The sequence below is a fragment of the Hyperolius riggenbachi genome, chromosome 12, assembly GCF_040937935.1.
Source record: "Hyperolius riggenbachi isolate aHypRig1 chromosome 12, aHypRig1.pri, whole genome shotgun sequence".
NCBI classification, from domain to species: domain Eukaryota; kingdom Metazoa; phylum Chordata; class Amphibia; order Anura; family Hyperoliidae; genus Hyperolius; species Hyperolius riggenbachi.
Window position 1 is genome coordinate 213,597,791 of NC_090657.1, and position 23,616 is coordinate 213,621,406.

At 45.6% G+C, this 23,616-nt stretch overlaps 1 protein-coding gene across 7 annotated transcripts in view; it reads left to right on the forward strand.

Annotated features, from left to right (window-relative positions):
• BAHCC1 (BAH domain and coiled-coil containing 1) overlaps window positions 1-23,616 on the forward strand; it is a 270,267-nt gene that overhangs the window by 236,269 nt on the left and 10,382 nt on the right. For 6 of the 7 annotated variants that reach the window (XM_068263185.1, XM_068263183.1, XM_068263188.1 and 3 more), the window contains 12 exons: window positions 3,707-3,821; window positions 4,586-4,835; window positions 5,110-5,301; window positions 6,494-6,726; window positions 8,042-8,137; window positions 8,269-8,392; window positions 8,524-8,638; window positions 9,913-9,988; window positions 13,037-13,145; window positions 18,157-18,273; window positions 19,968-20,141; window positions 21,031-22,106. In XM_068263185.1, the coding sequence (XP_068119286.1) occupies window positions 3,707-3,821; window positions 4,586-4,835; window positions 5,110-5,301; window positions 6,494-6,726; window positions 8,042-8,137; window positions 8,269-8,392; window positions 8,524-8,638; window positions 9,913-9,988; window positions 13,037-13,145; window positions 18,157-18,273; window positions 19,968-20,141; window positions 21,031-22,106 (2,677 nt within the window). The remainder of the gene's footprint in view (window positions 1-3,706; window positions 3,822-4,585; window positions 4,836-5,109; window positions 5,302-6,493; window positions 6,727-8,041; window positions 8,138-8,268; window positions 8,393-8,523; window positions 8,639-9,912; window positions 9,989-13,036; window positions 13,146-18,156; window positions 18,274-19,967; window positions 20,142-21,030; window positions 22,107-23,616) is intronic. The other variant, XM_068263189.1, reaches the window with a different exon arrangement.

Below are 23,616 nucleotides of genomic sequence, written 5' to 3' on the forward strand. Positions count from 1 at the left end.
CTGCGGTCAGCCTGACCTCCCTTCTACCTTCTTATATTTTTTCCCTTTTTCGGTAGCCCCGACTTTACAGTCTGGACCCGAATGTTGCATGGTCGGCGCTTCAAGCATTTGCCGCTCTTTATAAACCATTGATCGCCGTTTCTAAAGAGCCGCCTGGGCAGCGCGATACCCAAATGGTGCGAGGGTTGTCTGTGCTCCACACAAGAGCCTTTGGTTCATTTGCGCACTGAGGGCGCTGGGTAGATTTATCAAAACTAGGGCAAGATAAAAGCACTTTACTAAGTACATAGCCATGTCACTGACCATCCAAACCAGGCCAAGATTAAGGCACTTTACTAAGTACATAGCCATAACACTGGCTGTCCTCACAGGAGCGCACTGTCTAAAGCTTCACACCACACGCCTGACTAAACTCTGCCAAAGCAGCCGATACCCAAAGGCCTCAGCCGATAGGCGTGTGTACAGAGACCAGCGGCAGACCATTGCTTTGACGCTGCTCCCCTGCCCACCGTGTGATGTCACGCATGCGACACTTTGTCGTCGTCTCTCCGCCACCTGAGCCCTCCCCCTTTCCCGCATCGCAACAGAAATCGTTGTCAGTTACACTGCTGACACACGTCTGTACAGGCAGGCCCAGCGCTGTCACCCAGGGGGATCAGGGCTGATTCCCGAGAAATTTTTCTTCGAAATTTTGTATAGAAGTGATAGGAAAATTGATCAGAAAAACTATCGGAAATAAGATCGGACCTGTCGGAAATGATCGATTCGACCTGTCTGACGGGAAATTGCATGGTGTGTACCTGGCATAAGTTTGGTAAAGGTGGCCGTACAGACGGTCTATTGATTTGTGAGACTTAAATCAGTTTAAAACGGCTAGTTGTATTGTCGTTGCAAGCCCAGCGGTTAAACTTACGATCAGTTTAAAGGTGGCCGTACATCAGGCTACATGGCGGCCAATCAACCGTCTGATTTGATTATTATAATCGAATTTAATGAAAATCAGTACTGCCAAAGCGCATGCCTGATCAAGTATGCCACCAATTGTGGGCCAATATTGGTCGCATGAATTGGTCAGGCATGCTGTTCTATGCATGTGGGACTGACTTGCTCGATTGTGTGCTCGGTAGTAACGGCGAGCGATATTGGGACAAGCGTTGAACTCGCCGAAACCCCCGGCGTTGCCCCCCCCCCCCCCCCCCCCTCCCAATCAGATTAATCAGAGAGAGATTTGTCTATTGGTGGAGCCTGCCCATCATCCCTAGATGTATGGCCACCGTTGGACTAAAAGCGTGATTGGACAGAGCACTTTACAGTACAATCGAGATGTAGGTAGGGGGAGGAGTGGTGTCCGCATGACAAACCTAGTAGAGCCGCATCTTTAACCTCCCTAGCGGTATTGACGGTTCTACACGTCAATACAAAACCTGCTGTGAACAGAATTGAAGTGCATACATGTCAATACTCTCCTGCACTGTATACTAGACCCTTGCTTGACACATTTTGGAAAGTTACAGGAATGTTAAGAAAATTAATTGGATAACTTTTTAAACAGAAATCCTGGGAAATTGAAAGCCAGGGAAGGTTAATCGCTTTTTAATCAGACTTGTGATGGAGATTGTGCGGGTGCTACTTCGATTGCTACTGCCAATCACAGAGTGCTACACTTGCCACATCATATGTCCAGCTTCTGACTAGCGTGAAGATTTCCTATGATATTCAGTCCAGGCTGTACAATCAGAAACCTGCTGATGGTCATTTCAATACTAAAGTGTCATGTGTTGGGAAACGCAGATTCAAAGAACACCTGTTTTATTTTTTCCTTTTAAACAATACCAGTTGCCTGGCTGTCCTGTTGATCCTCTGCCTCTCTTAGCCATAGCCCCCGAACAAGCGTGCTGATGTTTGTCTGGATTTGCTGCATGCTTGTTTCAGGTGTGTGATGTCTGACACACTACTGCAGCCAAAGAGATCAGCATGGCTGCCAGGCAACTGGTATTGTTTAACAGGAAATAAATATGGCAGCCTCCATATCCCTCTCATGTGTCTGTTAATCCTATTCTGATATAAGAATGGCGTTGAAAAGAGATGTGATTTGGAACTATGAGATTACATTTTCTCATCATTCAGGCCTAGACGGATGCAGATTCTATATTCATCCAAATAATTGGGCGGTATTTGGAGCCACAGCTGAGCCTCATAGGATGTGACAGTTGAGCCTGCCGAGGCCTGTTTACAGAAGGGTCTTGCTGCCTGAATGCGCTGGAATAAATTATCTGGGGATGTCTGCAGAGGTTGCTGTGATGGGGGATCCCCCGCGCCCCTCCCTGTTCGCTGGAGTTTGGCACGCGGAGGTGAAGTTAGCAGCGGGCAGGGGGAGGTGGGGGAATCCTCTCCCTGGCTGGAGACGCGTCGCACAGAGAGCGCCTCGTTCCAGCCCTCCGTGCCCAGGAGTCATGCCGGCTCTGCCAGCGTGTACCTGCTCGTGGGAACGCCAGCCGTCCTCGCGTTCAGAACACGGATAGGCAGGAAGCCATGCGGCGATGTATCACACGTCACATGTTCTGGCAAGAGCAGCCTACAGCTGGACCCATCATTCAATCACTTCCTTCCTTTTCATAATGATGCCAAGTTTTTATTTTTTTTTATTTTTTTTTCTCCACTTTCTGTTTTTGAATAATTTTTGCCCATTCATTTATTTTTGTCAGATTTTTCTTTGATCTTTTGCCTTTCTGTTGTCACCTTAAGATTATTCTTTGCTTTTTATTTCATATGTTTGTGTTTTTATACTCCTTTTTTTGTCACCTTTTCATTATTCTTTGTACATTTTCTTTTTGTACAATTTTTTTCAAATTTGTCTTTAGCCTCAATTCACTAAGCTTATCTCCTGTCTTTAATAACGATCTAGAGTTATCACCATGGTGATGAGGCATGTAGTGTTCAGGAAACATTTTACCTCAGGCAAACCTAAAGTTAACTCTTCAATTCTTAAAATAACTCCAGAATTCTAAAGTTAAAGACAGGCTGTTAATTAACTGTGTGTGAAAATAACTACAGAGGAGGTAACTTAAGGAATGAAGAGATGAGAGAACTCTCTAGTGGTAGCAAGTTTTCTCTTGCCTTATTATCGCCAGCATGAGGTGAGTGAATTGAGGCCATTTGTCTCTTAAATTTACACTCCACAGTACAATGAAATTGGTTCGGGAATATTTTTTGGACTTTATCATCCTTTGTCTTCCCCATCCACCCACCACCCCTCCTAAAACTTAAAACACGTGTTTCTGTTTCTACTTAGAGGAAGTTTGTGCTATTTGGTATAATCAGAAACATGACTTGGTATAGTTTCAGTGTAAATTTTGTTTTTGTTTATCCCAATTAAAAAAAATAAAAAAAATAGTGATCATTAACCAGATTGAGGTTATCCATTCTGATTTTTTTTTTTTAAGATCTGGTGAAGTAACATTTTTTTATACTATTTTATTACTGCACTTGTACTGTATTGGTTGGGTATAATATATTTGTATAAGTCCAAGGCTATACTGATATTCATGCTTTTTTTTTTTTTTTTTTTTTTTTTACTGGTAAAATATTTTTGTTTTGCACTTGCATTCATGCGATTGGAATTTGGGATTTTTTTTATTTTTTTTTTATACAAGTGTTTACCTTGCACCCAGGTCTCTGAATAAACAAGTGTTTACCTTGCACCCAGGTCTCTGAATAGAAGTTTGAGTCTCCTGTGTTCCGAGCTGGCGAATGACGGTGAGACGAAGAAGAAAAAGAGTAAAACATCGGAGGAGAGTTACAGCGACGCCGACCACAAGGCGGTGAGTTTCCCAATCCTGGGATTTTGGCATTGTGGTGGTTGCACGTTTAGAGCCATGTGGACCACAGTCACCGTAAGAAAGGGTTGAAAATGTTTAGAATGTTTAGATATAAAATTAGCAAAATGTGGGCAAAAGTTCAGTTGCATATTTAAAGTGAGCCCAAGGTAACATGTAACATGAGATAGACATACATGTGTATGTACAGTGCAAAACATTAATAACTAGGCTGTTTTACTTGTTTTATTTTGGTGCCTGAAAGGGTTCATTTTCAGGCATGCAAGTGACAGCTTCTGTCTTGTCGGTACCTTGTTGGGAAAATGGTAAACCTCACTGATGAGACCATTGAAGCCATAAGAGTGTTCCTAGTAGAATACAGCTTCTGAGGGCAGAGGAGAGATAGAAAAAGGTCAATAGGTCATGTATTTTAGCTCTGGGACAATTGTTAGGCTGCCATTGAGCAGAGATAATAAAACATTCTACTTTGTAAACCGTGTGATATCTAAAAAAGTAATTTTTAGGAGTGGGAGGATAAATACATTTTATTTAGCTCATTCGTTTATTTTCACCTCGGGTTCACTTTTAGAATAGTCAGTGATGGTTTTTATGGATTATCTATATTAGTATGGAAAATAGACTGGTGGATTAAGTCATTTCTAAATTAATGTAGTACATCGATCTGTGCAGTCGGTCCTGTGTAATTATTTCTGCGCCATTTGTAGGAGCTGACCATAAAATGATCTGAAAACACCTTGCTCATCCCCCAGGTTAAGGTGCATTGTAAAAAGATGGCTTACCCTCAGAACAAGCTGGTGTCGAAAATGGTGCGGAAGGTTTCTCAGTTGAAGACCAAGGCTCTGGGTTCAGGCAGCAGCGCTTTCCTTCGTAAAGAGTCCCTTCCTACCAGCAAGATGCAGAGGAAACTACCACGTCACAAAGGGTCCAAGGAAGGAGTGGACCGGAAGAGTCAGGACAGGCAGAGGATGGGAATCTGTTCGGAAGGAGCCGCTGAAGCAGGTCAGTAACTTGTAATGGTGATCAGCTCACCCATCCCCTCCATCCTCCACAATTACCCTTTTGTAGAACTTCATAGTGCACCTAGTGGGTTGCTCCATAACTTAACATACTACATGCTTCAAACCAGCTGCCAGCAAACCGATTGGTTACTCCCAAACCTGATTAGCCGACGCTAGTTCCTGTCTAACTGATATTTGCTTTTTTCTGCAAATTTTTAGATTGCTGTATCCATTGCCTGTCTGCGGTTGTTTCATGTTATCTTATCTCCACGCAGATGAAGACCACGACGAGGACTCTGACAGTGATGAAGGGGAGCAGGATCTCCCCAGCCTGTCCAGCCATGAGTCCAGCCTGTCTCTTAGCACTCCTGGTAACTCCTCCCTGGTGGGTCCTTCAGCCTCAGCCGTGGTGAAGATGGAAGCCAACCAGAAAGCCAAAAAGAAGATTGAGCGTCAAGGATTGCTCGGTAAGGTGTCTTTAGGGACATCGGGACCATATCCTCCTTCTTCCCTTGTTTTTCTAAATCTTGGATTTGTGGACCTCCAGTCCTTGAGGGCCATTTCCATGCCAGTATTGCGAGGATGGACTTAGATATGGAGAAATGTGCTCCACTGGATGAACCACACCTTTCCTGATCCACTCCCATCCATTAATTTGAGCTGTGCCAGAAATGTGTAAGGACCTTGGGCCTTTCGGACTGGAGTTCAACATCCTTACTCTAAATAATTTCTATCAGAAATTCTGTAGATGGATAGAGTTTCTGATTTTTTTCACTTTTAAGAATTTTGTTTCTAATTTCAAGCTATAGCTAAGTCTTTCCACAACAGCCAAATCAAATTGCTTTGCATCCAAGTCCTTTGTTTCCTAACCTGGTGTCCATCAGAGATTCAAGGCAAAGGAAGTGTAGCCCGTTCTGTGAAATATGGCAATCCTAATGTAATTTTAGGTGAAAATGTATAGACTGAAGGTCTCGCTGCTGTAAAACTCCCCAAAACCAAGTTAAAACTTTATATTGTAATCTAAACATCAAAAGACCATCAGCTGATGTTCCTAACTACTACTACTGAGGGTCAATTAGATGCGGATGATCTTGAGTTGATGTAAATTTTAGGTTAATTTTATGCAATATTCTGCAGCTTGGTGTTGGACCAATCAAATGATATAGCAGATTTTGATTGGCACAGATCCAGGCTGCATAAAATTTACACCTCCTTTGCATCAAGGTGAAACGATTACTATCTCCTTGAACATTGATAACACCTCCCTAGGACATTCTGGAATATCTGGTGCGGCTTAGGCAATAGAACAAATAGCCAGCTCTTTAGGTAGACCAGTTTGATGTGGTTTAACCCATAACCGCCATGATACACCCAAGGTTCCGTGTGCATTTAGGATTCCTTCCTCAAGACAAAATAGACAACTTGATGAGAAATACTGGCTTTATGTTAAAATATAAGTCTGAGACTTCTAGAACGTTTATGGCACCTCCAAGATCTTTCACACTCCTGTCGGGGTTCTATATTCACGTAAAACAGGTTGAACACAATTTATCAGGAATGAGGTTCTCCTGTTAAAGTGGTTTCAGAATAAGTACATGAACTACTATTAATTGAAACCGCCGATATCTGACTTTTCGTTCTTCTCTTTCTCCCCGACAGGGTCATGTGGCATCACCAGTCCAGAGAACGAAGTCAAGATCCGCAAGCGCTCTGCCAAGATGGAAGCTGACAAAACACTGAAAAAGAAATCGCTAAACCACAAGGGGAAACTGGAGGGAAATTTAAAGCGTAAATTGCCACCTGACAACCGGACGTTAACCCCCAGCAAGGGTCTTTTCTGCACCCCAAACAACCAGGTCCTGAAGAAGGACAAAAAGTGTAAAAACCTCCAGGTCAGTGAGTCATAATTTGGTGTTGCAGAATGTGGCCAGTGGGTTGTGGGCTTGTGTCTAGGTGCTTGAAATGAACATCATGTGGCCTATGAACAAACTGAGGCCTCTGCCACAAACTATGGTGCTTTCAGAGGGCCAAAATAATCCTCAAAGCTTTTTTGTACACAATGTAGGAGAGTCCCTCCCTGCACAAAAATGTATCTAACGTCTGGATTTGGATCCATCGGCATTAGAGGAGATGGTGTTGAACCTTTGAAGAGTATTTCTGGCCACAGTAATAAGCCTTTATTGCTGGAATGGGAGCTGAAAACCTATTGGTTTTAGAAACCATTTTCATTAGATGCCAAGAACTAAAATTTGCAAATTTTTAGATCACTGCACAAATCACCATGTTAGACCTTTACACCACCCTGGGGAACTCAAGTACAAACATTAAGGTTCTTGCCCAAAGCCGTCTTTATTGGCCAGTGTGGCAGAGATAATTTAATGCGTATACTGTACATAAAATACACTTCAACTGGGATGTTTTTTGAGGTCCCTCTGGGTCTCTTCCATTGTTCCTCTGTCAACCAAAGTACAGTCCCCCAACCCTGGCTCCTAGTCAGGACAAGCGCAGCTGGGTGGGATGACTGTGGAACAACAGAGGGAACTGAGGACACTGAGGGATTTCAGACTATGGAGGGTTGGAGAAAAAAGAAATGTAAAGTCAACATTTTCGTCTGGTTCTGCTGTACTTTAAAGGGAACCTGAAGTGAAGAGGTATATGGTGGCTGCCATATTTATTTCCTGCTTTGGAACAAGGAACTTCCCTGATTTTACAAAAAAAAATGGTTGAGGATAATTATAGGCAGCCAAAACGTAATTTCATATCATTAAAGGGACTCCGAGCACCTCTCATGGGCATGCCTTTAAGCCAGACGACTTCCAACAAGGTCGTGCTATGACCCCTCTGGAGGAGCCTCTTGCAATGGCCATGCGTGTCACTTCTTCTTCCTGCTTCATTCAGTGATGCACTTCTCTAACAGAGAAGACAGGGGTGACCCGGACGTTATAACATAGCCAAGATGGCAGCCGCGATTTTTAAATTGAAATTGAACGAAAACTTTTTAGTGTAGAATGGCGATTCAGGCATCCAATGAAAGAGGAGAGCACAATCTACATAAAGGTATGCATCTTAAGTACGGTACTTTGCAGTACTGCTCGGAGTCTTAAAGGCGTGCCCATGAGAGGTGATCGGAGTCCCTTTAAAGACTCACTCTTATATTTTTCTATCTGCGGTCAAAAAAAGAAACCTCTTGTGTTGTATTATTTTTAGAGAAAGAATGGTGTGCTGAGTCTTTCCCTGACAACACAATCGCCTAAGAATCTTCTAAAAGAAGGGCTGAAGATGGGAAGACTAAAATCCAAGCAGGTGCGTTACTGTCTTTTAATCGTCATTTGACTCCCAGAAGGTGGAAATTGATTTTGTCATTTCGGCACTTGAAATGTCCTCTCTTAGTCCTGCCCTTTGTACAAACGGTCATCTCATTGGTTTGTTTCCAGGAGAGGGGACGTGCTGTCAGTCGCCTGCTGCAAAGCTTTGCTGTAGAAGATGACTTCCAGTTTGATGATAACAGCAGTTTTTCAGAAGAAGAGGAGGAGGCCAACTCATCAGGAAAAAACAAAGGTGAGACACCCCTCCAAGGAGCAGGGTGGAGTCCCTGCCTCCAAGAAGCAGGGTGGAGTCTCCGCCCATGAGGAGTCATTTTGTGCGGAGAGCTTCTGGTTTTTCTAATTTGTGGTTCTTTCTTGTTCCAGCTCACATCAGCTCCTTGTCCAAGGTGGATCTGCGGGAAGGTCTGCAGGTTCTTATCCCCAAAGAGGACAACCTTCTTTATGCAGCCAGTATTCGAAGTCTGCAGCCCCCCGACATGTAAGTGATCGCATTCTATATGATATGATTAGGTTAACTTGGAAAATATTTTTCATGGACATGGAGGAAAAATAGACGCACTGATTTTCATCGAGAATCGCCATTTGCAGTTAGCAGATCCAATATCTACCTTTCAGTAAATCAGCCTTTTAGCCTTCAATAAGAGTGCTGACCAGGATTTCTGAATATGCTCGCTGCAGCTTGCAGTCCAGCGCACACTCTGCTTGTCGCTTACTGTCTGTACTCGCACTGTTCTTGCTGTTCTCTCTCTCCAGTGCGCACTGTGCTGGCCACTCTCTCTTGTGCTTGCCACTCTCTCTCTCCAGCACGCCCTGTGCTTGCTTCTCTCCAGCACGCCCTGTGCTTGCTTCTCTCCAGCACGCCCTGTGCTTGCTTCTCTCCAGCACGCCCTGTGCTTGCTTCTCTCCAGCACGCCCTGTGCTTGCTTCTCTCCAGCACGCCCTGTGCTTGCTTCTCTCTCTCTCGCTCTCCCCCCCCCCTCCAGCATGCCCTATGCTTGTCTCTCTCTCCCCTCCTCCAGCATGCCCTGTGCTTGTCTCTCTCTCTCTCTCTCCAGCATGCCCTGTGCTTGTCTCTCTCTCTCTCTCTCCCCCTCCAGCATGCCCTGTGCTTGCCTCTCTCTCTCTCCCCCTCCAGCATGCCCTGTGCTTGCCTCTCTCTCTCTCTCTCTCTCTCTCTCTCTCTCTAGCATGCCCTGTGCTTGCCTCTCTCTCCCCAGCATGACCTGTGCTTGCCACTCACTCTCCAGCATGCACTGTGCTTGCCGCTCACTCTCCAGCATGCCCTGTGCTTGCCTCTCTCTCTCTCTCTCTCTCTCTCTCTCTCTCTCCAGCATGCCCTGTGCTTGCCTCGCTCTCTTGTGCTTGCCGCTCTCTCTCTCTCCAGCATGCCCTGTGCTTTCCCTTCTCTCTCTCTCTCTAGCATGCCCTGTGCTTGCCCTTCTCTCTCTTGTGCTTGCCGCTCTCTCTCTCTCCAGCATGCCTTGTGCTTGCCCTTCTCTCTCTTGTGCTTGCCGCTCTCTCTCTCCAGCATGCCCTGTGCTTGCCTCTCTCTCTCTCTCTCTCTCTCTCTCTCTCTCTCCAGCATGCCCTGTGCTTGCCACTCTATCCATGGTATTGTATGTTATTTGTGGATAATACAGCAGGCAATGACAGTTGGAGATGCTGATTTTTAGAGTGTTATTTATAGAACTGTTTAGTGTTTTGTGCTCTGTTAGTACAGTTTGCATTACCAGTTGTGTGTCCTCCTTGCAGATACAGTGTTGTAATAGAGGGCGAGAGGGGAAACAGACCTCGCATCTACTCCCAGGAGCAACTGCTGCAGGAAGCGGTGAGTTTCCTCTGGTGCCCGGCTCACAAGAACACCCGTCTATAGATCCGCTCTGTCCCTACACAAAGAACACTGTATACATCCATTTCCTATAGACCGATTTATTTTTTCCAATAAGGGGAAGGTCTAGTGTTATTTTTAGTACATCAGTTTTATGTATTCAATATGTCTAGTACCAGTGCAGTTTCTAGGCTAAAATGCACCCAGGGCGAGGGTGTAAAAATTGCGCCCCCCCCCCCTAGGTTAGATAGGTAGGTGTCTCTCAGTATAGGTTAGATTAGGTAGGTGCCCCCTAGTATAGGCTAGATTAGACAGGTGCCCCCCAGAATAGGTTAGATTAGGTAGCTGCCCCCCAGTATAGGTTAGATAAGGTAGGTGCCCCCCCAGTATAGGTTAGGTAGGTGCCCCCCAGTATAGGTTAGGTAGGTGCCCCCCAGTATAGGTTAGATAGGTAGCTGCCCCCCAGTATAGGTTAGATTAGGTAGCTGCCCCCCAGTGTAGGTTAGATAGGTAGCTGCCCCCCCAGTGTTGGTTATATTAGGTAGCTGCCCCCCAGTGTAGGTTAGATAGGTAGCTGCCCCCCAGTGTAGGTTAGATAGGTAGCTGCCCCCCAGCGTAGGTTAGATTAGGTAGGTGCCCCCTAGTGTAGGTTAGATAGGTAGCTGCCCCCCAGCGTAGGTTAGATTAGGTAGCTGCCCCCAGTATAGGTTAGATAGGTAGCTGCCCCCCAGCGTAGGTTAGATTAGGTAGCTGCCCCCAGTATAGGTTAGATAGGTAGCTGCCCCCCAGTGTAGGTTAGATTAGGTAGGTGCCCCCCAGTGTATGTTAGATAGGTAGGTGCCCCCCAGCGTAGGTTAGATTAGCAGCTGCCCCCCAGCGTAGGTTAGATTAGGTAGGTGCCCCCAGAATAGGTTAGATAGGTAGATGCCCCCAATAATGGAGGGGGGAGCCGCAGGGAGGGCAGCCCGACCTCTCCCTCCCTCTCCTCTCCCGGGCGCCCTCCGTGCTCCCCCCTCAGATGCAGAGTTCTCTCGCCGCTGGTCTCCTCTCTCTGTATACATACTGATACACGCTGCTTCCGGCTACAGGAAGCAGCGTGTATCAGTACGTATACAGAGAGAGAGAGGAGACCAGCGGCGAGAGAGCAGCGCTTGGAGCCAGGCAGCCGGTGAGTTGTAAACAGCGCTTCCCTGCTGCTCACGAACTCTGCATCTGAGGGGGGAGCACGGAGGGCGCCCGGGAGAGGAGAGGGAGGGAGAGGTCGGGCTGCCCTCCCCGCGGCTCCGGCTCCCCCCTCCATTATAGCGCCCCCCTCCCAACAGCGCCCCGGGCGGCGGCACGCTCCGCACGGGGCAAGAAACGGGGCTGTCTAGTACTAAAAAGAAAGGAAAAAAATATTTCTAGCAGGCAATCCCATGCCTGAGTATTTACTGCAAGAGTGTAGAAAGGGAACACATCAGAAGCAATGGTAGCATTTTAGAAACATGTCTAAAAGTCAGCTAGTTTACTATCAGTACAGGCACAGAGTAACAACTTATACTGTACATAGTGGAGGGAGCAGAGATCAGCACACTGCAGCTAGTTTACTATCCGTACAGGCACAGAGTAACCGCTTATACTGTACATACTGTAGGTAGCAGAGATCAGCACACACTTCAGCTAGTTTACTATCAGTACAGGCACAAAGTAACCGCTTATACTGTACATAGTGGAGGGAGCAGAGATCAGCACACACTGCAGCTAGTTTACTATCAGTACAGGCACAGAGTAATACTTTACTGTACATACTGGAATGGACATGCCTGTATTGAGGGGCTAAAGGGGACGCAAATAGGCTTAATTGAGGACACAAAGTCTTAATGCGCAGTATTAGCCAAACACTAAAATGCACATTGTGGGTGGAGATATCTTTTTATAGAGCAAGTGAATCAGAATGGGCACCTGTACCGCCCAATCTGAACCCTCAATTTGTCTGACCTGTGCTGAGAGCTGATTGGCTGGCACGGCCGGCCGCTCCCCGCTGTTGTTTGTACCCTGCGATTAACTGTCATGTCTGTTTCAGCTGCGTGACTAACTGCATCACACGCAGACCTCAACAGCTGTGCTTTAATCAGACCTGTCACCCACACAAATGACTAAATTGGTGTCTTTAACACTTAGATAATGATCCGTCTGTTTAACGCCGCCATAGAAGGGAAACATTTACCCGCTTTTGCCTTAAGCTGAAGGCCTGTTTTCTGTTCTTTAAAGTGAGAAACGCTCCGAAAATTAGAATACTTCCAAAGTACACAGCCGTGAGGTGTCGCAGCAACCCTAAAATCCGTTTTGTGCACCTCCTGAGCCGCGAATGCCTCAGGTGCGCCATGTGGAAGAGGACTTGTGGATTGGCTCCACCCCTTCTGCTAGCCACACCCCTGGAGAGTTGCAGTAGGCAATACTCTAAATAGGAAACTTTGTAACTTGCCTAATTTAGCTTCATTTGTAGCATGTTGAGTTAGAAACTCAAAACTACACTGCAAAAATGTTTCAATTTTGCAATCTAAAACTTCTTGCCTAACCAGAAGCTGCCCGGTCCTAAACCACCCCTATCACTCCTCTACCCACCTGCCCACCAACACACACACACACCCCTCCTCCACCACACCTATACCCACCTCCTCCACACCTATACCCACCCTCTTTCCACCTCTATGCTCTTCCCATGTCCCTCTCACCCCTCTTTCCATGCCACCTCTACCCGCCTCCACCCTCTTCCCACCTCCCCCCGCCCCTCTTTTTCTCAGCTTCCCCCTTATCCTCTTTCTTCCCCTACACCCCCCTTCCTTTGTCAACTTCTCCCCTTCCCCCTTCCCCCCCCCCCTTTGCCCCTGTCTCCCCTTAGCAGCTGTACAGTAACTGTAAGCAAACTAGCACACTCAACAGCCACTGCACAGTCCGACATGGGGTGGCCATTCTTATTTATGCTATTTTATCTTAGTCAGGCAGTTCAGTAATTGGTGGGTTGTGAACGATAAGCCTCTATATTCAGACACTGCATTTTCCCAACAGGTCATCGATGTGCGGCCGCAATCCACACGCTGCTTACCGCACGGCACACGAGTCTGCGCCTACTGGAGCCAAAAGTCTCGATGCTTATACCCCGGCAATGTGGTGAGAGGTATGGAGTGTAATTAAATAAAGATAACATAAGAAATATTTGTATTTTCTGTCTATTACTTGCAATCAGCAGTTGGCCAACCCAAAGCTACCTGTAGTGTTCAGATTACGCCTCACTGCAGTCTGACTCACACAGGAGACACGCACCTCCCCCAGGCAGTAAAACAGATTAAAACTGATACAAAATCCTGCAATAAATCTGTGCTGTTTCTACTTCCTGCTTTCATGGAAGCAGACATATTGTTGACATCCTGTGCTTTCAAATGAGCTCATCTGCCATGAAAGTCAGCTGACACTAGGAGAGATCAAATTACAACTCTCTAAATACATACAGGGTTTTTTCTTCTGTCCTGTGCAAGAGTTCAGGTCCACTTTAAGGAGGGGAGATTACAGGCATTGATGCCTCTCCCCTAGAGAAAACTGATGAGTCAAGTTTAGGGTGTTCAGATGCATCCTTATGTACATTTGGTAGAAATCAATTACTATTGAACTGGATCCCAATCTGATAGAGATTGAAAGGGTCAGCAGATCAGATCATAAATGAAAGCAATCGTGTTCAGAAGTGTGAAAGATAATTATTGCTTTTTGAGAATGAACCCTTCCAATCCGAGAAGCCATCTGTAAGCTGTGCGCCTATCCATGCAGGCTTAGGAGGAGTGGGTGTGGCCCTGTGATGTCACATGACGCGAGAGCGCCCTCTATGCGTCACTCTGCGTCTGTCACGTAAAGTTACAGTGACCGTAAGCCCCGTAGCTTACGGCGTTCTGTTTATTTTACATATGGTATTTATTTGCCAAAAATACAAATTGCTGCATTTGTAGGCATCAGCTATTCAGGCAGCTGTTCCATATGAGTTTGATTATGAGGACCGGCTGCTGCTTGCTTTGGTTTCAGGCTAAGATCCAGCCTAAAATGCAATTGTGGTCCATAGTGAAATTTATTTTAATAAAAAAATTATAAATTAAGAAAATGGAGAATAAAAGTGGGGGGTAAGCGGGAGAGACAGGAGAGCTGGATGGAGTGAGAGAGGGAGGAGACTGTGTGAGAGAGGAATTAAAGTGGATCCGAGATGAAAAACTAACTATAACAAGTACCGTAGCTTGTCTATACTGTTTATCTTATCTAAAGTTTAGATAGTTTACACAGCAAATCTAGCTACAAACAGCTTCAATAGAATATGATTATTTCTTCCTGTGATACAATGACAGCAGCCATGTTGTTTGTAAACATTACACAGAGGCAGGTTTATCTGTATCTTCAGCAAAAAAAAACCTAATCACCCCTCCCCTCTCTGCCTCTGAAATCTCTGGCTAGTAACACCTCCCCCTCCTCCTGCCCAGACTGAGCTCCCATGAGCCCTTGCTACAGTGCCAAGGCTCTCTAAAAACCTGTGGGAGTGGCTTGTTTAGTTTATAGGGAATAGAGTATTGAAACAAAAATAAAGTATTTGGCTTGAGGAATGCCCTCTAAACAATAGGAAAGGAACACAATTATGCAATGAGTAAAAGTTCATCTCGGATCCACCTTAACTCTAATGCCTGGTACACACTATGCAATTTCCCATCACAGGTCAAATAAATTTCCGATCATTTTTCTGGTCCGTTTTCTGATCACTTCTATACAAAATCAATCAGAAAAAAATGATTAGAAATCAAAAGTGAAAATCGACCAGAAAAACAATCGGAAATCAGATCGGACTTGTCGGAAATAATCAATTCGACCCGTCTATCTGACGGGAAATTGTATGGTGTGCACCAGGCATACTTGTTAGATCAGCGCACGTTGGGTCATGTACCACAGCGCACACTACCACGATAGTCATTGAAGTCAATGGCTCACTCAGGAATTGGAAATTTGCATTCTGCTTTTACAGTAAGATTTGTAAGATTTTAAAACATGGGGGGAAATGCACATATTCCTGCTCCTTTAGGGAAAGGAGGGGGGGGTTAAGGATTCCCAATTAGAATCCATTTTGGCGCAATGTGGAAAATCGCGAACGTGAAAAGTTGCACGTGGGAAGCTCTATTGCATAGCGCCAGGAACCCTCAAATTACACAGAAAGCCCTGCAGAAGCAAGTATTAGTGTCAGGAGGAGTGGTTAGTTAGTCATAAGGGGCCCATACACTGGTTGATTTCGGAAATCGATCGATTGGAAATTGATTTTATCGAATCAGCCGATTGATTATGCAGCCAATTTTGATGGATTTGATTTATGTGACTGGATGGAAAATCTAAGACTATCTGTTGCTGGCAGCTGATCGATGGCCCTTAGATCTAAATGCATTATTGGAACATTAGATCCAATGCAACTCTATTTCCAATAGATTTCATTCTGAAATCTATTGGAAATCTGTTCCTAGTGTGTGTCACACATCAGATAGATTTCTGTCAGATTCCTGTCAGATTAGACTTGACAGGAATCTATCTGATGGTCGAATCTGCTTCAAATCTATAAGTGTATGGCCACCTTTAGTGTCAGGAGGAGAGGTTAGTTAGATGTTAGTGGTCAGCTAGTGAGGCAGATTACTGTCAAATGTTAGCAATGAAGATAACCGGTAAAGCTGGCCATACACTGGCCAAATTTGCCGCCGTTTCGACAGCAGATTCGATCACTGGGATCGAATCTGCTGCCAATCGTTCGCGCTACACGCCGAATTTCGATCCATTCCGTCCGATCCGGTCGATTGCACCGTGCGGAAAATAACAGTCGATCGCCCGCGGGTAAAGAGCGCATCGCTAGCGGCGTTCGAGTGCCCGACGACCGACGCAATAGATCTGCAATACATTACCTGCTCCGCCGGCGCGACTCCCGGGTCTCCGCTCTTCTTCTCCGCTCCGCTCTGGTCTGGTCTCCGGCATGCTTCCCTTCTTCCTGTCCCGGCAGGAAGTTTAAACAGTAGAGGGCGCTCTACTGTTTAAACTTCCCCCAGACAGGAAGAAGGGCAGCATGCCGGAGACCAGACCAGAGCGGAGAAGAAGAGCGGAGATCCGGGAGTCGCGCCGGCGGAGCAGGTAATGTATGCGGGATGGGAGGAAGTGGCGGCAGCACCACCACCACCACCACAGATTGTGAACGGTTTAAGGCTGAAATCGGTTCACAATCTGTTTGCAGTGAAGGTAGCCATACGATCCCTCTCTGATCAGATAGGGATCTGTCTGTTGGTCGAATCTGATGGCAAATCGACCAGTGTATGGCTACCTTTAATCCTTATTGTTGCTGGTCACCTCCACATATATTATCATCTACTAACTAAATTCACTACGTCCATAATGTACATAAATATTATAAATAGATCACTGTGAAGCCCTTGGGCATAGGGTGACAGACTGTCTGCGGAACTAGAATTGAATTTTGCCGTCAAGTTCTACCATTACGGATGAGCTGGAAATTGCTGTAGGGTTATTGTGTCTTGTGAAGAGTAGATGGGAGCGGTAAGGGTTACTCCCTGTCTTCAGCTGTCCATTACCTCCTCGCTATATAAGCCGCGCCAATTCACGCTCCATATAGTAATTGACACTTGCTGTCGGGGGCATGTTGCCTAGCAACCTCTTCCAGTGGCCAGCCGGTCACATGACCAATTTAGAATTCAGAATTGATTTCTCAGTGGAATGCGAGGAGAGGAGCTTCTAGTATTGTAGCCTGACCAGGTCTGGCCATCGGGGGAGGGAGGTAAGGTCTCGGAAAAGGGAGACCGCTTGGATTACGTCCAATATTAGCCTGTCGTTTTCCATATAATTTAGGAATTCCCGATATTGGTGAAGAATTTCTTAACCCTAATTTTTCACACCTTTCAACACAATCTAGCATCGGAGAGAATTGAATTTGGAGCAATATTGGGGCTGTATTTGTGACATGGAGACTGTTTTGTCCATTTTTTCAAAAGCTGTAGGTTTGCAGCTCCACAATTGCAAATTTAGCAAGGCGGCCAATTTTGGGAAGTCAGATTTGAATTGAAAGGCGTTGTGAGTTAGATCAGGTGGGTTTTGCTTCCATCGCAGTTTGGTAATCCTGTAGATTGTGGCTGGGGTTATATAGCACCTTGCAGCGGTCCACAGACCCTCCCCTGGTGTGGGATAGACAGCCGACACCTCTGTCCAGACGTACTCCTAATCCTGACAGCTATGGAGGATTGTGGGGTTTATAAGCACAATTCCAAATTCCAGGAAAATATATTGTATTTTTAGGAGAGTGTTATAACATCCTCTTATTTTACCGTGTTTGACTTCCCCATCTATGAGAATTTCCTACACTTCCTGTTCAGACAGGAAGTGATGAGTGTTTATTGCAATTCTTCATTTCCTGTTCCTGGTATTACCAGTACCCATATTAAAGAGAACCTGAAGTGAGAGGGATATGGAGGCTGACCTATTTATAAAATGTTAAACAATGCACATTGTCTGGCAGCCCTGCTGATCTTCTGCCTCTAATCCTTTTAGCTACAGACCCTGAACAAGCATGCAGGTCACATGTTTCTGAAACGTCTGGCTGGTTTAGCCACATGCTTGTTTCAGGTGTGTGGGGGGGGGGTCTGACGCTTTGTTTTGTAATAGACTGAAAATGAATTTCTGAGAATTTATCAAGATGAAATGGGCCAGTTGCCTAGCACAAACCAATCAGGTTTCACTTGCTGCTTGGAGAAGGACCAGTTGAAGTCCAGGCTGAAGGCGGAGTATTTGTAATTGGAAGATTTATTTCACTTTAAACTGCTGCAACCTGATTGGTTACCTGATTGTACTCCAGTTATCTTTGCGACCATTATAGAGGTCCCGTGTTCAACGAGATGCAAATAATTTCGAGTTGGCGCAGTATTATGCAAATGTATGCAGCTTGAAAATGAATAAATAAAATCCTGTAAGGTAAAATTTTATTGGTCCATTTTCAAGCCTCATAAATTTGCATAATCCTGTATGAACTTGAAATTATTTGCATCCCTTTGACCATCCCTACTAGTCCCGCGTCTGATCTGTGACCCCACACTTGCATCAAAGCCTCTCCCTCTTTCATTTTCCAGGGTCTTCAAGTGACGAGGCCGAGTCGGACTCCGTGACGGTTGCATTTGATGATGGCGACCGGGGAAGAATTACGCTCAACAACATCCGACTGTTACCCCCGGATTTCACCATACAATGTAAGTGCTGCTCTGTTTATCTAGATATGAGCTTTCCCACCCCCCGGCATTTTAGATCTGGCCATAAATCCCGATCCTTATTGTATTTATTGCAAATGTCCAATCTAGTGCTGGCCATACACCATGTAGTCGTAATCGTGCAATCTTCAGCAATCTTACCACACCTCCTAGTGTAAGCTCCAAAAGGTTGAGGATTGTGCTTGTCCAAATGTTGTGCTGATCCTTTGGGTCGGTGATTCAGCATCCTCAGTCTGTCGATAATATTTTGATCAAGTGATCACTGTCTCAATTCACTGGCTGCATACTTGTACCAAGAGTGTAGCTAAAAACTGGGAAGACCAAAAGATCAGCAGGGGAGTAAGACAACAGTTTTTTTTGTTCGTTTCATAAAAAAAAAAAAAGTTTGTGATACTTCCACTGTCCCTTGAAAAGCCACTAGGCACCCTCCTAATATCTCCAAAACCAATTGTACAATACGGCTTTCGCCACCTGCCAGTGAAGTAGGATGCACGGGTTACACTGAGGCCAGGCACCTCTGCTCACACACCTCTCTTCCAGGAGTTGTCTATACAGGAAATACCACATCCTTACACCACGCCCCCATGTGCCGGATCTATAAACAGACCACCATGTGCATGGTCCACGGTCAGGGCATGCCAACACACAGTACAAAACATTGTGCCTTGCAAATTTTCATCAGTCCTTTTTGCATCGAAAATGTTGTTTTCGATTTCGGTAATTTTTGCAAAAATAGCTTGTATTTTTGCGTTTTTGCAAAAATCCCCAAAAAACAATTTTACCATGAAAATATGCAGAAACGCAGAACATTTTTTTTACCATAAAGATTCACAAAAAACGCAACCCAAAAAATATTTTGCTTGAAAATGGAATTGACCATCATTTTTCGTGAAAAAATAATACGAGAATAATATTGCCATTTTTGCTCATCACTGGTAGAAAATCCCTTTCTGAACCCAAAGGCTCTTGGGAAGACTAGTAAATTTTAGGCATATCTGCAAAACCTGTTTTAGGCTCCCTGCACACTGCATGTCATTCCGATTCCAAACTTTAATTGTTTTTTACATCCGATTCCGATTTTTTTAATCGTTACTGCATGCTGCGTGTTTTTCCTCCGTTTTTCTGTTGATTGTATCCAGGGAAAATTGAAATTGCAAATCGGAATCGCAAAACAGATTTGCAGTGTGCAGGGAGCCTTAGGGCCCTTTTCCACTTACAATTGTGATTGCTTCGCAGTGGATGTATGGTCGCAAGTTTATCTATACAATGTAAATATTGCGCAGTTGAACGAGTTTTGCGGTGCAACTGCAATTTCCACGGGGGGGGGGGCACGTAAAAATGTTGGGATCGCAAGAAAATCACATAGCACCAGGATTGCTATTCGATTTTCAGCCACTCATTAACTTGACCTAAACACTAGCGCAGGAAACGCAATGTGTTGGTGTTAAGGTAAAAATCAAATCGCACAAGCGAGAAGAGGGCGCCGCGATGATTGAATTGCGGCGCTTTAACGCTCTGTATATCGCATCAATCTGAAAATCAGATTGACATGCGTCAAGTGGAAAAGGGCCAGCAAAGAGACTGCGCACTTTAAAGGTCCTGACCCCTGCATCTGCCATCTTCCAACCAGTCCTGACGCAAGACTTCAGGGTGTCTTGTTTCTGATTGGTCTGCAGGTACGGAGCCCTCGCCAGCTCTGCTGCTGTCAGCCGAGAGTCGGAGAACTAAGCGGTTTGCCAGTAACACGACCTCCACCTCGGAGTCCTCCCAGACCCCTGGGCCGGATAACCGGGAGGCAGCTGACGCATCCAGAAACACTGGCAAGAAATCTGTGAGCAAAGAGAAAACGGGTGAGCGAAAGCACACTGCAGTGACATCCTAGATACAGCAGCTGCTACACCCCCAGATGTTTTATAAGGAGGAGGTGCCCTTTGAAGCCTTTAAAACCCAAATAAGCACAGAATACAGCAAAGCGAATTATAGAAGTATAGTTATGAACAAAACACTCAAGATGTGCTACGTAAACTTCAGTGCAGCTTTCACCCTATTCCCTCAGGATGTAGCCAGTTAGCTGCTAAGTTGGGTGTGACCATGCAACCCAAAGGTAGAAAGAGCAACATAGGCCAGACTACGTTTCCCATCATCTCTGAATTACAGAGTTCAAAATGTGTCCTCTACAGGAAGAGGCGGGACTTGTAGTTTACAGGATGTAGGTGGGAAAACGTAAGACCTCAACTGGCTTACAGACAAAACAACTCTACAGGTTTATCACACCTACTGACAAACAGGTGCAGGGCTGCACAATGGATTTTTGACCGTCAAAAGTGCAGAAAATGCTTATAATTCTAGTCTTCACGACTGCTTTTTAAAATCCCAAAGCTGAAGGTGGCAAATTTTCAAACGACACTTTGCCTATGCTAAAGCCAAGACAAGATGTATTATTTTCAGCTTTTATTAAAATCACAATCACTTGTTTATTGCTGTCTGTGTCCCCCTTAGAAGATATGCCCTTCTTGTCAACTATGACAGTTGGGAATTAGTTTCCAGTGGGGTACCTACTGAATTTCCCTTTTTTGGGGGAAATTTCCTGTCCCTTCCTGTTGTATCTCTAGACTTCCTGTTCATGAGAAACTGCAGCAGTTAATATTCTCTGAAGGACAAAAACCTTTCTTAAAACGCATCTGTTTCCTAACATTATAAAAAATTAACTTGCGTATCCTGTTCTCTCATATTTTACAGATAACATGGACGTGTTCAACTCAGGTGCAAAGACTCCCCTGCCGGCCACCAACTTCCTCAGCCGCTCCACCAGCATGGAGCTGGGTTGGCCATCTCAAGGCAAGCGCCGTACGGGAACAAAGACGAGCAGTGGCCTTCATGATCCCTTCCAGTCTCAAGGGAACGGCAAGAAGCCAAAGTGTCGTGAACAGCCACACGTATTCGGCAACGGTTTTGGAGCAGACTCCTTCAGCAGCCTGGCCAACTCTTACAGCCCCTTTGCAGGTAGTGCCAACTCTGGGATTGTGGCAGGCCAGAAGCCCGTACGAACAAAGAAGGGCGAGAGGCCAGAGGAGGAGGACAAGAGCAAAGGGGGCAAACGCAAGTCGGGTAACGAGTTTCTTGTCAAACTTGACCATGAGGGAGTGATGTCCCCAAAGACCAAGAACGGTAAAGCTCTTCTGCTGTGCGATAAAGACTTTGGGCTTCGTATTGGCCAGAGCTATGGTGCTTCATCGGGACTGGTCAAAGACAAAAAGAGAAAGCCACCTCTGCACGAGCACCTAACCATGGGTCTTGCACTTGGGAAGTACACTGGGCAAGCCGAATACAGTGTGAACTGTGATAGTGATTGCTCCTACTCCGACCAGGATGAGGAGGACAACACGGGGAGTCTACGAGCAAGAGTTCCCTCTAGGTTTCTGGCTGGACTGTCTGTATCCTCTTCTTCCTCTGGGTCTTCTTCATCATCTAGCTCCGGCTCCATGTCCAGCTCCAGCATATGCTCCACGGACAATGAGGACTCTTCTGAGAGCTCGGACGAGGCAGACTCTACCATGCTTCTGCAGCCCTGTCTCACGCACCCTGTGCCAGCTCTGTTGGCTCAGCACACGGAGGATGGTGGCCAAGGATCCCGGGGCTGTTTTGTTTCAGGACAGAAGGCCAAACAGAGGAGGAAAGGGACCCCTTCAAATTTTCCTAAAACCAAAGAGCCCCTCCCTAGACAGCAACGCCTGCCCTCTGTGGAGAACCGGCCAAAGATTTCCAACTTTCTGACTGCACGCCAACTCTGGAAGTGGTCCGGAGAACCTACCCAGGTATGAAGCCATTTATCAACCGGTTATCTGTGCAGCTACTCACGCCTATTGAAGGTGCCTCATACACGAGACAACATTTATAATAGACTCTGGATTTAATGAAAGCATTGAGATTAAAACAGGGATTCGCTGTAACTTAAAGAGACTCTGAAGCGAGTCTAAATTCTCTTTTTTAACCTGTATTCATGTTAAGCCGCATAAGCCCAGCTAAACCACCACTATCCAGCGGCAAAACGAGGGGTTAATACCCCCCAAATCCCCTCCGTGGTTCCCGGGAAGCACTTCCTGATTGAGGCAGAGCTAAAGCCATTAGCTCTGCCTCAAGCGTGTCAATCCCTGCGGATCGCCGCCTTTCCCCGCCCCTCTCAATCTGCCTTCACAGAGAGGAGCGGGGGAGAGGCGGAGATCCACGGGCAGATTGACACGCATGGAGGCAGAGCTGCAGCTGAAAGCTCTGCCTCCATGAGCAGCAAAATCCACGACCAAGAAAGTCGTGGATTTTGCAGGGGGGATTTGGGGGGGTATTAACCCCTCGTTTTGCCGCGGGATAGCAGCGATTTAGCTGGTCTTATGGGGCTTAACATGAATACAAGTTAAAGAGAATTTAGACTTGCTTCAGAGTCTCTTTAAAGGCCCGCTGTTGTGAAAATCGTAAAATTTTAAATCCATGTAAACACATACAAATAAGAAGCATGTTTCTTCCAGAGTAAAATGAGGCACAGATTACTTTTCTTCTATATTGCGGTCACTTACAGTAAGTAGTAGAAATCTGACATTACTAACAGATTTTGGACAAGCCCATGTCCTCATGGGACATTCTCAGCATGGCCTTTTTTCATTTTAAAGACACAAAAGATTTATACAAAGAAGCTGGTTGGACGGAGTAACTGCCATTCACTAAGTCTTTTGAAAACCCAGAGAACCACCCATGAGGAGATGGACTAGTCCAAAACCTGTCAGTTCTGTCAGATTTCTTCTACTTACTTGTGACAGCAACATAAAAGAAAAGTAATTTATGGCTCATTTTCCTCTGGAAGAAACCTACTTCTTATGTTTATATACATTTTAAATGTGATGTTGGTGACAGTGGTCCTTTAACCTCCTTGCCGGTTATACCGAGCTGAGCTCGGGGTAACCTGCGCAGGAGGATTGCTCAGGCTCCGCTGGGCCGATTTTCACAATTTTTTTTTTTACACGCAGCTAGCACTTTGCTAGCTGCGTGCATAAGTCGAAGTGCTGCGCTGCCCCCTTGCCACAGTAATTGGAACGGCAAGGGGGTTAAAGGACAACTGAAGTGAGAGGTATATGAAGGCTGCCATATTTATATTTGCAGTATTGTCCAGCTGCATGCTTGTTTCTGGTATGAGTCAATCTAGTCTAGATAGCCAGGCAACTGGTATTGTGTAAAAGCAAATAAATATGGCAGCCTCCAAATCCCCCTCGCTTCTGTTGTCCTTTAAAGCTGAGCCCAATTGGGTGTGCTGTACTGCGCAGGGACAAGCCGTCTGCA